Source organism: Lutjanus erythropterus, chromosome 9, assembly GCF_056507025.1.
Source record: "Lutjanus erythropterus isolate fLutEry1 chromosome 9, fLutEry1.hap2, whole genome shotgun sequence".
Classification (NCBI taxonomy): domain Eukaryota; kingdom Metazoa; phylum Chordata; class Actinopteri; order Lutjaniformes; family Lutjanidae; genus Lutjanus; species Lutjanus erythropterus.
The window spans coordinates 2,796,483-2,809,225 of record NC_139325.1 but is presented as its reverse complement, the minus strand read 5'-3'; the positions used below and the strand labels follow the sequence as shown (position 1 = coordinate 2,809,225).

General features: G+C 40.8%; 1 protein-coding gene across 6 annotated transcripts in view; it reads left to right on the top strand.

The window, feature by feature from the left end:
• vps13b (vacuolar protein sorting 13 homolog B) overlaps positions 1 to 12,743 on the top strand; it is a 396,480-nt gene that overhangs the window by 274,729 nt on the left and 109,008 nt on the right. For all 6 annotated transcript variants that reach the window (XM_084725927.1, XM_084725925.1, XM_084725926.1 and 3 more), the window contains exons 35-37: positions 4,793 to 5,134; positions 6,203 to 6,617; positions 7,287 to 7,424. In XM_084725927.1, coding sequence (XP_084582053.1) covers positions 4,793 to 5,134; positions 6,203 to 6,617; positions 7,287 to 7,424 — 895 coding nt within the window. The remainder of the gene's footprint in view (positions 1 to 4,792; positions 5,135 to 6,202; positions 6,618 to 7,286; positions 7,425 to 12,743) is intronic.

The window sequence follows — 12,743 nt, the reverse complement described above, 5'->3', positions numbered from 1 at the left end:
GGAAGTGTGCTTCTACTCATGGACGAGAGGCTCATACTTGTAACAGAAGCGCTCTCTTCTTCTCACTCTTAAACTCTTCACAACAAGGTCTGTGGATTATCTTGAGTAACTGGGTGATTTCTGGAAAGAGACACTGCTGTTAAGTGTGTAAAATCTATGTTTTTGGTGCTTTAAGCACCACAAGCCAAGTGTCATCTAGTTCCATTGTGTTTGAGAGAAGGCAGACATCCCTATGACCGATATCTCCAAAACACAGTAACTGTCACAAAATCTATCTAGATGGATAAATACCACTACAGGTAAAACTATATATACAATGTTATTATTTTGGATTGAACTCTTTAAAATACACTGAACAGATATTTATCTTTGGCTTTTTCTGCACTTTTTCGCTCCCTTTTTTGGCGCTTTTCTTGTCTTGCTGAAGTAAACTTGGGCACTCTTGAAGTTTTTCTTGTACAGTTTGATTGGGTTCAGAGTTCACTGAGGATATGTGCCTGTTAAATGGATGCCTTTGAAAGGAATAATAGTCACCTTTGTTACTTTGACTTTATTTATTATATTCTTTCCTGTCATCTACCATGGGCTTCTCTACCATCTTAAAGCATACAGATTTTTATGTTCCCTGATCTCTGAACCTGAATTGCAGCCTACTTTTCATTCATCTGGAAACAATTGACTGCATATGTGGTATTCAGATGTAAAAGTTATGTTGTCATATGACTAGCCAGCCAACACTGTAAACGGGTGGCATTTGGATGATGTGACATTTGCTTCCGCATATTAGCCTTCCTCTAGCCAAGCTGTTCTGAGTTACACTGACAGAAATAGGGGTCAGAAGTCGTACAGATGCTCTCAGATATGATTGGCACTTGGGAGACTCATGGTTTCACACTTTGGGGATTATCCTCCATTTTCCAGAATGTTCTGCCTAGAGACTCTGAGGGGATGACCTCATGATTGGCTGGTGGGGGTTGTGGGGGGGTGTATGTGTGTGCAGCCGCACGTTCATGATCATGATCAACTAAGTCCAGAGAAAGATTGCACTGGGATCTGGAAACAGCGCTTCAGTGCAGCTATTATATAATATAATAGAAAGTAATGGTTGGAAAAGGGGATTTCAGCTGGGACCAGGCCTGCAGCTACAGTGCATGTTTGTATTCTGAATTTATTGCCCTCTGTCAATGAATAAATTGGCGAAAGGTTAAAGCACATAGACTACAGAGCCATAGCTTTATGTTTTCTGTGTATACCTGTTCAGTGAGTAAGCACGATGGGGATATAAGTAAGCCCAGAAACATAGGGAGAAATCCACTTATGTGCTTTAAAACTATAGCTGACATCAAACCCTGGGAAAGCAACTGACTATGTATGTTTATATGTACATGTTTGTGAATGCACTGATTGCACGCATTGATTTAAACTATATGAACAACTGTGTGCTGCGGTATGTTTTCTCATTGTCTCTGTCTCCTGTACGCCCCCAATTGTGTTCCCCATTATCCGTTATTCCACTTGTAAGCACATCTAAATATAGACCAAGAATTTGCTTAGGGGGCACTCTCTTAGTAGTGGTGCTTAAAGAGAAGACGGGGTATTTGCTGTAATTGTAATTGCATGTGTACAGCCTAAGCTTGGGAAGAGAGACAGAGAAGCGCAAAGAGAATCTGGCAGTTTCTCCTGGCTCTTGCTCTTTCCCAGCTGCTGTGCAGCTTATTTGTCCCCTCCAACGTGGGGCGCTCCTCAGAGTGGACGTTTTTGCCTTTGCTGAATACTTTTTCAAATACCTCCTTACCTCAATACAAGTTTCACCAGCTTAACACAACACACATGGAGACAGGTCCAGGCCTCTTTCTGCCTTCTCTCCCCTCCCCATTGCTTGGAAAATCTTACATTTCTACAGAAAAGAAGTGCACACATCCTGTCCTCATTAGGCCAGGGAAAAGAGAGGGATCTGGCAGGGCCGATCCTGTGGAAGCCCCACACATGAGCCCGGACGAACAGAACAGAACAGGCAGGCGGGCAGGCATGCCGCGGCGTTTTATATGGCTCTTGTTCTTAGCCTTTGATGACACTGTTTAGAATAGGAAATATCTAATAAGTCAAGTATTCTGTCTAATGTGCTGCCAGTGGGTTTAGTATTTGCCTGGAGGTCTTGAAACACTATCTCCGCCACAGCAATAATATACATTTAAAATTCTCATGGAGTGGGTGGGAGCAAAGTAGAAGGGGGGGCAGCTGAGAGTACATACTGTAATGGCAACCATGTGCAGGTTGTAGGAACAGATGAGGGTGTGATAGGATGGGACATACCTTGGGTCTGGTGAGAACTGTCTTCCTCCACATCTCTGATATTTTTGAATTCATCATAATCATGTCTCAAAAGACAACAGTAGCTAATTGAAACCAAAGTCACACACATTAACATGGATGAGAAACATGGGGGGAAAGGCCTCAATAATGGGGTAACAGTGTTGGACATGGTATTGGAAATGATGATGATTAATAGACTCAAGTCCCTCCATGATGCACCTGACAAGTCTGCAGCTACAAGAGGAGTGTTTAGAGGGAAAATTCTACAGTCCAGTCCAGTCAGTATCAATGGTAAATCTAATCAATTAAAGCAATAAATTCCTCAGTCCACGCTACAATGACTGAGAGTACTGAGTGGAGCCATACCAGCAGTGCCTATTTGCACCAGGATGCTTTGTATAAGAGCTTCTGATGCCCATGTTGGCGTGTATCACTGCCCTATATAGCTATAGCTATTACTTTGTTGGTGAAAACATAGTGTCAGGTGACAAATATACTCATCCAGCACACCCCCTGGCTACCCAGAGACAGAGACTAGGAAACCAAGCTGAAATAGCCTGTACTTCTTCCTTTACACCAACAACATCACTGTGACATCACTGGATGTAGGAAGAACTGCAGATTTTGCAGCAGGAGAACTCAGCTTTCTCAGTCAGTATAGCACACATTGAGAAATTTATTGCTCTAACTGACTACATTTACCTGAACTGAAAATCCATGTGAAAAGTGACAAATTGTCCCTTTAATTGATGTAACACAGTTGTTGAAGTGAAACAGCCTCACATGTTTACATGTGCCCTCTTTGCCCTCCTTTTTTCGACATATTTACTTGTGTCTCTCTGACGGTCTCAGCCCCACTCTAAAGGAAGTACGTCTGTGGGGGTGGCTTGAAGTGTTTTTTCTCAGCATCTCCAAATATTTTCCATGCGCTTGGGAAATTTTTGAAAAGTAAACGCTTCTGTTTATTCCATTTTTTTTACCCACACGTGTCAGTTCTATATAAACATGTCCAGTAATTTATTATTTGTAGGTAGCATTTAGTTTTATATGTTTGTCTCATTCCTGTCCCATGGGAGCCAGTGGCGGCTTCTTTATAGTCTTGAAGATGGCATGCTTTGGTAGCAGAATAAAGATGCCTGTTTTCATTGTCGCTTGAAACCCAGCAACCTACTCACATTGATTTATATCATCTGTCACTGAAAACTTTTTATTGCCACAACGGCTGGAACTCTCCCGACATCCGTTAGTCAGAGCCAAGCATAAAATCTCTGCTGCTTTATACACAATACCACAGTCACTGCACGAAACAATTCGATTTGCTGGGGTGAGGCCCTTTTTCAAAGACATCTCCAATATTGCAAGAAGTGCAAAATGATTTTAAGACCACAGAAAAAGTCCCAAAGCATGCCTTTAATGTCTCTGTGGCTATATGATGCTCTCCTTCTTTGGTCAATTTGTCCATGGTTTCAATCAAGCAAGTTATTTGGTTTGTGTCCTCTTGTAAAGTCAGGATCCAAACAAGAAACAAACTTTAAAAAAAAAATCCATCTGACACAGCATCTTGGTTTGGTTTGAGATAAAGCAGTTTGTTTTAATGCAAATTGAATTGAATATCAAGCTGTTCCAGATGTTTTGTGTAGTTGCACAGGTAGCAGCTGCCCTTTGTTATCAGTATAAATCACAAGTTTCATCATGACACAATATTATATTGATTATTTGGACAAAGATACAGTATTTTTTCATATAAGTCTGCTATGACATGATTCAAATTTGATTTGATTCATGCTCCTGTGATTGATATGAGGCAATATGATTTTCCTCTTTAACAGTGAGTTACAGAAGAAGCTACCAGCCCTTTTTTGTGCTTTTAGCAATAACAGAAAACAACAACACATAAATAATTGTAAATAATTGTAAACAGTGAGGTCCAACATGGCTTAACAAGAAGAACATTTCACAAATTAGCTCTAAAATTTGGCTCATAATAATAATAATAATAATAATAATAATAATAATAATAATAATAATAATAATAATAATAATAATAATAATAATAATTATTATTATTATTATTATTATTATTATTATTATTATTATTATTATTATTATAACTGTTCATAGGAAAAACAGGCCTTTTTTGCTCAACATTATTACTTTAAGCCTGTGGGATTTTTTTTATTATAAATTTTTTAACACACCACTGGTTTAAGTCACTGCATCTTAGCCTAACAACAACAACAACTGGATGCCTGGCCAGGTTTGTTGAGTATTTGATCTCATAATGGCATTGTTTGCATATATTTTCACACTGCTGATTTATATCAGAAAATATATCCTCACAGCAGCTTGCCATTACCTGCCTGTCATTAATACTGTTTAAATGTTTCTCGCCCCCACTGCAGTCATCTCCATTTGACTTCAAGGCTCATAAAATCAGCAGCAGCGTGAATACAGCCATACCTACTGTTTCTCCATACAGGTGCGTCGATGCGAACAAAAGCGTGGCAGCCGAGACCCTATGGCAGGTGTCGATTGCTCGTCTCGTCACAGCGGGACCGGTCAGGACAGCGGCTTTGGGAGTGACAGTGCTCACATTCGCATCGTGCAAATAGAGCAGCAAAGTGGAGCCAGCCACCACTGCATCGCCAGGCCCTCCCACAAGTCCACCATCACCAAGAACCTCAGCTTCATCCCTTTCGACATCTTTCTCACCGCTAGTAAGCTGTCTGTCATGACCTATGCTTGCTCCAGTCCCCCAAAGGCCCTTCCCTCATCGTCGGACACTCCCAGCACACCCGAGAAGAAGGAGCCCGGGGATAAGGTAAACAAAAAGCCTGTGACATGGAAGCTCTCTCATGAGTCACTTCCCTCATTTGTCAGTTGTCCATGTGTGTATAATTATTTATACCATACTCAATAGCAAGATGTGTCATTTATGTGAGGATTATATTGGTGTGTAAGCACAAAAGATTAATATTACAAAGTTATCAAATCAACATTATCACTTGGAAGTACATATGGTTGATGAAAGTCATTTCATTCAGTCCAAAGTTATAATAATGGGTAATGTGATCTCTAGGCAGATAGAAAAGTGAAAGACTTCTGGGCTCCAGCTCAACACTGTCCCACACAAAATAGAAAAACAAACACGTACTTGTCACAAGCATTTAGAGCTGTTAAGTTTGTGTCTGTTTGCTCACATCTACACCAAGTGGCCATTTTATTGTGAGCAGTCAGTTCTTCCAAACACGGGGCTCATCCAGTCACAGGGTTCTACAGATTCTTGAAAGTTTGGGAAATGCTTACTTTTAACTGTTATCTTTTCAAGGTTAGTAATATTCTTCAATCTGATTATATTCCTTAAAAATGCTTATTTTTTTTAAATGATCTTTTAGTAGTTGAAATGAAAACTATGACATCATCATATTTATCACTTATGTCTAGATAAGCCCTCTGTTGATCCCTTACTCTGGAATAATACAGGCATTAAATAATCATGATCTAAACATTCAATCAACATTAATATGCTGAAAATAAGTAAAATAAGTGCCAATATACATTGATTGCTTTGGGTATAAAGAAGTTTGTAAATTAATTTGTAGTATTAGTTTAGATGTGTTGATAAGGGCTTCAAGAGTCTAAAGTTTTTTTGGTTTAGGTCATTTAAAAGTGCTTGAACAGTGCTTGGACTTTACCTTCAAAAACCCAGTACAAACCTTGATTTGATGTACATAGATAGGGTCCACAAGAACTGTATAAACTGCATTATGCTTACGGATTATGATGGAACAAAACACCTTAGTAATGTTTCTATAAAAGTAACTGCAATGAATTTGGTGTAAAATGAGAGAGGACACAGCACTATATGATCTCTTTGCATCTACCTCAGGTAGGGAAGAGTGCTCTAAACCAGCCTGACATCCCATCTGAGTCTCCTCCAGCCTCGGCCTCCCCGACTCCAGACCTAACTCCAGCTGCTCAGAGTTCCCTCGCTGGCCTGACCGCTGAGGACATCCTCAACAGCAACACCTCCCAGCCGGCCTCCCCGCTGCTGAGGGGCAGCCTGCTCTCCTTGGAAGGCTTGCCAACTCCCAGCCGCTCCTCAGCCCGCCAAGCGCTGGGTGTGACCATAGTGAGGCAGCCAGGGAGACGAGGGGCTGGGGACCAGGTGCTGGAACCCCTCCTTTACCTCCAGGTGATGCAGCCTTCTGCTCTGCTCAGCTGCCACCACCGCAAGCAGAGGATGGAGGTGTCTGTGTTTGACGTGGCCTTAAGAGGAGTAGCTTCCGACTACAAGTGTCTAGGTAAGTCAGATCAGGACAGGAATGTGGATAGGTTTGTGTGGGAAGGAGGTCAGTTAATACTGTCTAAGTAAAGGGTTGGATTTGGATCTTCTGATTAATATATAGACAACCGATTACACCCAAAAAGACTAAGAAGCTGTGTTTACATGGACAATATGTCCTCATCCGAAATCCCAACTTAACTGGTTACGTGGACGCTAAATGAAATGGTCTGATAAGACATTTGTTTATGCCCTGAAGAATCAATCAGAATGTAACTTTTCTGACGTGCGCAGATTGATTCCACTAGCTGTGAAGCGTCCAATCTGTTATGGTCTGCTAACTGCCAGTAAACAAAAAGTAAGAAGTGTTTCCACCTGGTAATTTTCAAGGTGGACCCTCATTGCATCCTGGGAACTAAATTAGCATCTTTAAATCTTTTAAGGTTTTTAACAGAAATACATGCATAGAAAGAAGGTGAGGTGTTTACATGAGGCACTCATTGGGCTATTTGGATTATTTTCAGAATATAAGTGTTCACAAAAACGCAGCTACTTAACAAGTACATTTAAAATCTCTGACTGTTTAATATGTTGACACTGTTTCTCTGTCTGCCCTATTCTCTTCCATTCCCCATGCCCCTTTCCTTCTCTTTTTTTCCCTTTCTTAATCTCATCATCTTTTATACAGATCCAGGAAAGACTTTGCCAGAGTCTCTGGACTACAACGTGTTTTGGCTGCAAACAGTAGCAGGAGAGGTGGACAATAAAACGGGCATCCCTCCCCCTCTGCTCTGTCTCCAGATCAAAGATTTCCTCAACGGACCAGGTGGGGATCATGCTCAGACATACACAACACATGCAACTTCGGTGCACTCACGCTAACATGCTTGTGTACTGTTTTAAAGCATCCGTTCCACATTTAATCCCATTTCAGGGGAAATGTTGGCACACGCCACATACATACTGAACAAACACATGCCAGAGTCAAACACAAAGGTCTACTGTTCTGCTGTGTCAACAGATGATGAGCAATCTAAATGACATAGCGGATGTAGGCCACTAATGCTTACATTACTCACTTTGAACAGCAGACTAGAAGCTCCTGTGGATTTTAATGTGTGTGTGTAATGTCAGGCTCCTGTGGATTTGCCTTTCACAGGGTTTGGTTATCTATTTTTAGCCTGATATGATATCCATATGAGCTTTAAGCTAAGGTCGTTGACCTAAGGGTGTGGTCGACTTCCTACCCAAATACACCAGCAATGAATAAAAGTGTGAGTGGGCTTTTGAGTGTATGAGTGTGTGCAACCTTGTTATCCCTGTGAGGGTTTCATGGGAGTGTGTAGGCGCAGGACATCCTTCAAAGTTCAGCTCCCTGAACCCAGCAGACCAGATGCTGCACACACACACACACACACACACACACTGACACTGAACTATGGACATACTTTGACTTACAGTCTGTCTTTCTTTCACATGCATACAATTATGAACACATACTGTACATGTATACAAAATTCAACTCTGGGCTGCGCTGTAGGTGTTACAGATGATGATACGCGAAAGCAATAGCCCCTTCGCACCCACACGCATCCCTTCCTGCTGTCAGCGGAAAGCCCTCAGTTTCACTGTCCACCTGGAATCACACAACACAACACAATGCAGCTCTGTGTACACCACAGCAGTCACAGAACACAGCCCCACACACACCACCAGTGTCCCATCTTACCCCTCTGCTCATTCCAGATGACGCCAGCAGTCAAATTACAGCAAGCATGACCTTTCCATGAGGAATGAATAACTTCAGAATTTCAGTCAGGTTTTGAGATTGTATGGTAAATATGACTCCTTTCTGATGGGAAGTCACTGTATACAGGAGAGGGATCTTAGTTTAATGAGTAAAGAGAGGTCGTCCTTCAACATAGAGAGAATATACTGACCTCTGATCTCCCTTTGGAGAAGAGAGAGAAAAAAGAACAGCAGTCCATGCAGTATCACTTCCATTTCTAAAATTAAATAAATATTTAAATAGATTTAAGTTCACTTGGTTTATTTATCTATTAGAAACTGCATAATGTCCAGTGTTGATTTTACAACTTTAATGTAATTTATTAGCAGGATGTTTCACAGTCTCACTACACAGGGTTACTGCCTGTTATATCTCTAAAGATAATTACATTATGCTGTGGTTACATCTGATTCTAGTGTTTAGTTGAAGCACAGATGTCTGCTTTGTGCAATTACAGTCAGGTGTTTCCCTTGAACTAGTGAAAAGCAGAGCTATCCTTGTCTCAGTAGGATAACTTCAATCATAATCACTCACATTCATTCTCTGCACATACACAAACATTTAAACAACACCCTCCCAAATGACTCAGACAGGATCCAGGCTCAGTATGAGGTTGCCCCGGGTCAGGCTCTGCTGGAAATATCGAGAATTGACCACACATGCTACTGGTTCCCCTTCACCCCTTCACCCACACAGACAGAGATACACACTGACACACACATACATTTTCATCTGTGTGTTGTTTAGTTAGATGACTCTGGTGGAGATAAGTTTCCTCCTCTGGGATGGGGAACCAAAGGAAGAAGTTACAAAGAGCAGGAGAATCGGTGCACTGATGCAGACTACACTAACTCCTGTTATTTAGACAGAAAAACGGGAAGCTGCCTCTCCTTAAACATGCTCCAACTAATCCGCCACTGATTCTAATTGGCTAATATTCATTTTAAATAGAAACAGAAAAATATGGCTGGCCCTCATTTTGACATATTAAAATAGTCAAGACTATCTACTGCAACATTAAATAATTCACACACAACATTTTCAAACAGAGCATATGGTTCAGGTAACTAAATTTATCAAAATAAGATTTCCCCTGGAGCATGTGGGCGCCCACTACCCTTATGGAATAAGTGGTTACAGAAAATGAATTAATTAATTAATATTTACCTGTTTAGGCTAGAATGGTGTTGACATGAAAATTGACCACACAGTTGTTGTCTCTGTTCATTTTCTATCCATGGCATTATAAATGCATTGTATGCAAGTTTGTTATGTATTATGCATTTAACATGGCATGGATAGAAAAAAGATATTAAATGTTATTGTAATCCAGTTGTTCTTGAAAATTAAATAGGCGTTCTCTCATCATCATGAAAAAATAAAAATTAAAACACCATCCATCAAAATAAATTGCTGCAATCTATGATCTGTAGTTTTTATAAAGGCTGGCTGTGTGCACATGTAGATAGTGACGTCTCACCACAACAGGGAATATTGTGGAAGAGTTGAAGAACAAGTTGTCTGCCAAATATGTGAAGATACTTATTCATAAAGAAAAATACCTCATACAACCCTACTTCAATTAATCTGAACCATCCCTTTAAGCATCAACATCATTAGTAAGGTTTGGTGAGTTCTTGGTGAGACATATTTTCATGCTTCAGATGAGTCTAATTGTTCAAATTCACTTAATTTGAATATGAAACAAAGGAGTGCAAGGAATAATAAAGGAGGGATGGATGATGATCGATGAAGACCGGATTAGCAAGAAAAAGTGCATCCAGCATTTTGTTTATTTATCCCCTGTTGTTTTCACAGATGGTTTATTTGCATGTGCAAGACTTTATAACTGTCTGTCTATGTGTGTGTGCTGCAATGTGTATGTATCATGTCTTGCAGCTCTACTTTGATTCCACAATGTTTCACATTTGATTTATTTCAACGAGGCGCAAACGGAGAGCAGACCGCCGCGAGGCCACGTCTCTCTGTGTGTTTACAGCAATATGCTCGCAATTTCAGCAGCATTTATTCTGCAAGACCAATCAAAGCTGCCCTCCCAAGGATGCCGAGTGGGAAACACTTGTAACATGTGTACTGTAAACTGGATGGTGTTTCAGCACTGACCCTCACTCAGCAGCCGCTCATCGCACACACACACATACACACACATACATATAAACACTACTAATGCAGATACATACAGGAAGCCACATTTTTCAGAACCAAGGGGGTTCAAGGCTTGACCAGCAAACATGAGAAAGACCGGGGTGGGTTTGTTTTTTTCCAACATGAGCAAATTCGCTGATTGACCAGCAAACACATAAGCACATGCATACACTTTCCATCCCTCCCTCTCTTATCCTTCCTATTCTGTTTGAGAGGGTCAGTGAGTGAGTCCAGAGATGTAACTGCTACCACTTGGATACAAGAGAAGCAACAGGTGATAGATTAGCTAGAACAAATTGGAACCATTACTCTCCTGTGTCTCTGCTTCCCGTCAAGCTATAGCTTTGTAGAAATGCTGTCAGTTACTGTATACAAGCCTGTGCCCCTCCGAACTGTCCAGAACCACTCTAATTTGAGTCATATGGTATCTGAGGTGCATGTCACTGCCCTTACTTGGTATGAGGCTTTTTTGTGACAGTTGGATTCTACAGATACACCTCAAAAAAATGAAACTGGCTTTTACAAATACAGACATACACACATATACCCTTCACATGCAGACCCTATGTAATTGGACACATTGCCACCTGTGTCTGACACAGGCTTTCTGCTGTCAAGAGTCAAGCGTAAAAGTCAGCTAGAGAAATCAAAGGTGGGGTCGGAATGAAAACAATGTTCTTGGTGGTTGCACACACACATACACCCAACACCAGGTTCAAAGTGGGGACGGCGTCATGCTTGACCTCACCAAAAAGACACAGTAACCTGGGGTAATAAGCATATTTGATCTCCCCCACTACTTTGCAGAGATATATACGTGTGTGTATGTGCCTCTGTCAGACCTTGATCTCCCACTTTCTCCAGCGCTAATAGAGGCTGACACCTGAGAAGGGCCAGTCAATGATTCACCCCAGCCTGTTCACATTAAGGCCTGTTCTTTAAAGGTATGCGAACACCAACACCACCTCTCAACCTCAAGGCTCGATGCTTGCTCCTAGCACAGGCCTTCTACTGACAGTCTCCAACTTAAAATAGCTGTTACTCTTACAGCTGAAAGCAAGGTGTTCCCAATAAAACCACTCAGATGTGTGGGAATGCCACTGTTGGAGAGGTATCTTTTGACTGCTCCTGCTTAGTGATGGAAGTGCCACCACATTTCTTTCAATAATTAATATTTCCTCCCTCCTTCATTGCTCTCCTAAATCATAACAGGCACATTTAAAAGTAGTGTTGAATGAGATTGCCATTTGTACTTCTGGGTATTGTCGGTTATTCACTTTACAGTGTTAAAGAGGTGCAGCAGTGTATTTGGTTGAGAAAAGTCTTTATCATAGTGCCGTGTTACTTATAGGTTTTTGCAGCTTAGTCTGTAAAACCTATAAGTCTGTCATGGCTTGTAAATAGTTTATGTTTTATTCTTTCTTTTCCTGTTGTGAGGTTTTGAGTTTACTTCTTTTATGCCTTCTTTGTCTGGATAGTGAAACCACATGGAACATCGCTTTAAAGGCTGTCTCGAACACACTCCCGAATCAGCTCCAGACAAACAACCAAATGTAGGCAAATGTCCCACATGTACTAGACTTGAAGCCATTTAATGCAGAGATGTGATTTTATTTTATTATTTATTTATTTTATTTTATTAGATTTCTTCAGAAGATTCATCTTTGACAATGTGACACTACAATAAAAATGTGCTCCACCAGTTACTAGATAAAGCCGGGGGAGAAACTGTACAGATGCAGCGTCCCTTCCAGGTTCCTCTATGAAACATTCTTTCCAAGTTTAAAATCCAGATACACACCATCCTGTGGTCATTTGACAGATTTTCCTTGAACTCATCCGTCAAATCCTCTAGGAGTTCATCAATTTAGAAGTGACAAGTTTGTCAGTCAGCTAAACAAATATTGTCATTAAAACAGTTTTGGCCTAACATAAATCTTTCTGAAGAAAATTATATTATCGTTATTTAAGTGATGCCTTTAACAAGAAGTTTCAGGGGATATCATTGCTGCACCATTGTCCACCCTGCTCTTTGAGTTATAAAAACAAATGGTTGCATGAATGCTAAAAGCTTTATGTGGCTGTTCAGTTTATAGAAGGAGACAACTCCTGCAACCAGTCCTCCCAAATATGTGAAACAACTACATGCTACATAATGGGCCTCATGCAAGAACCACTCATACAGGCAGA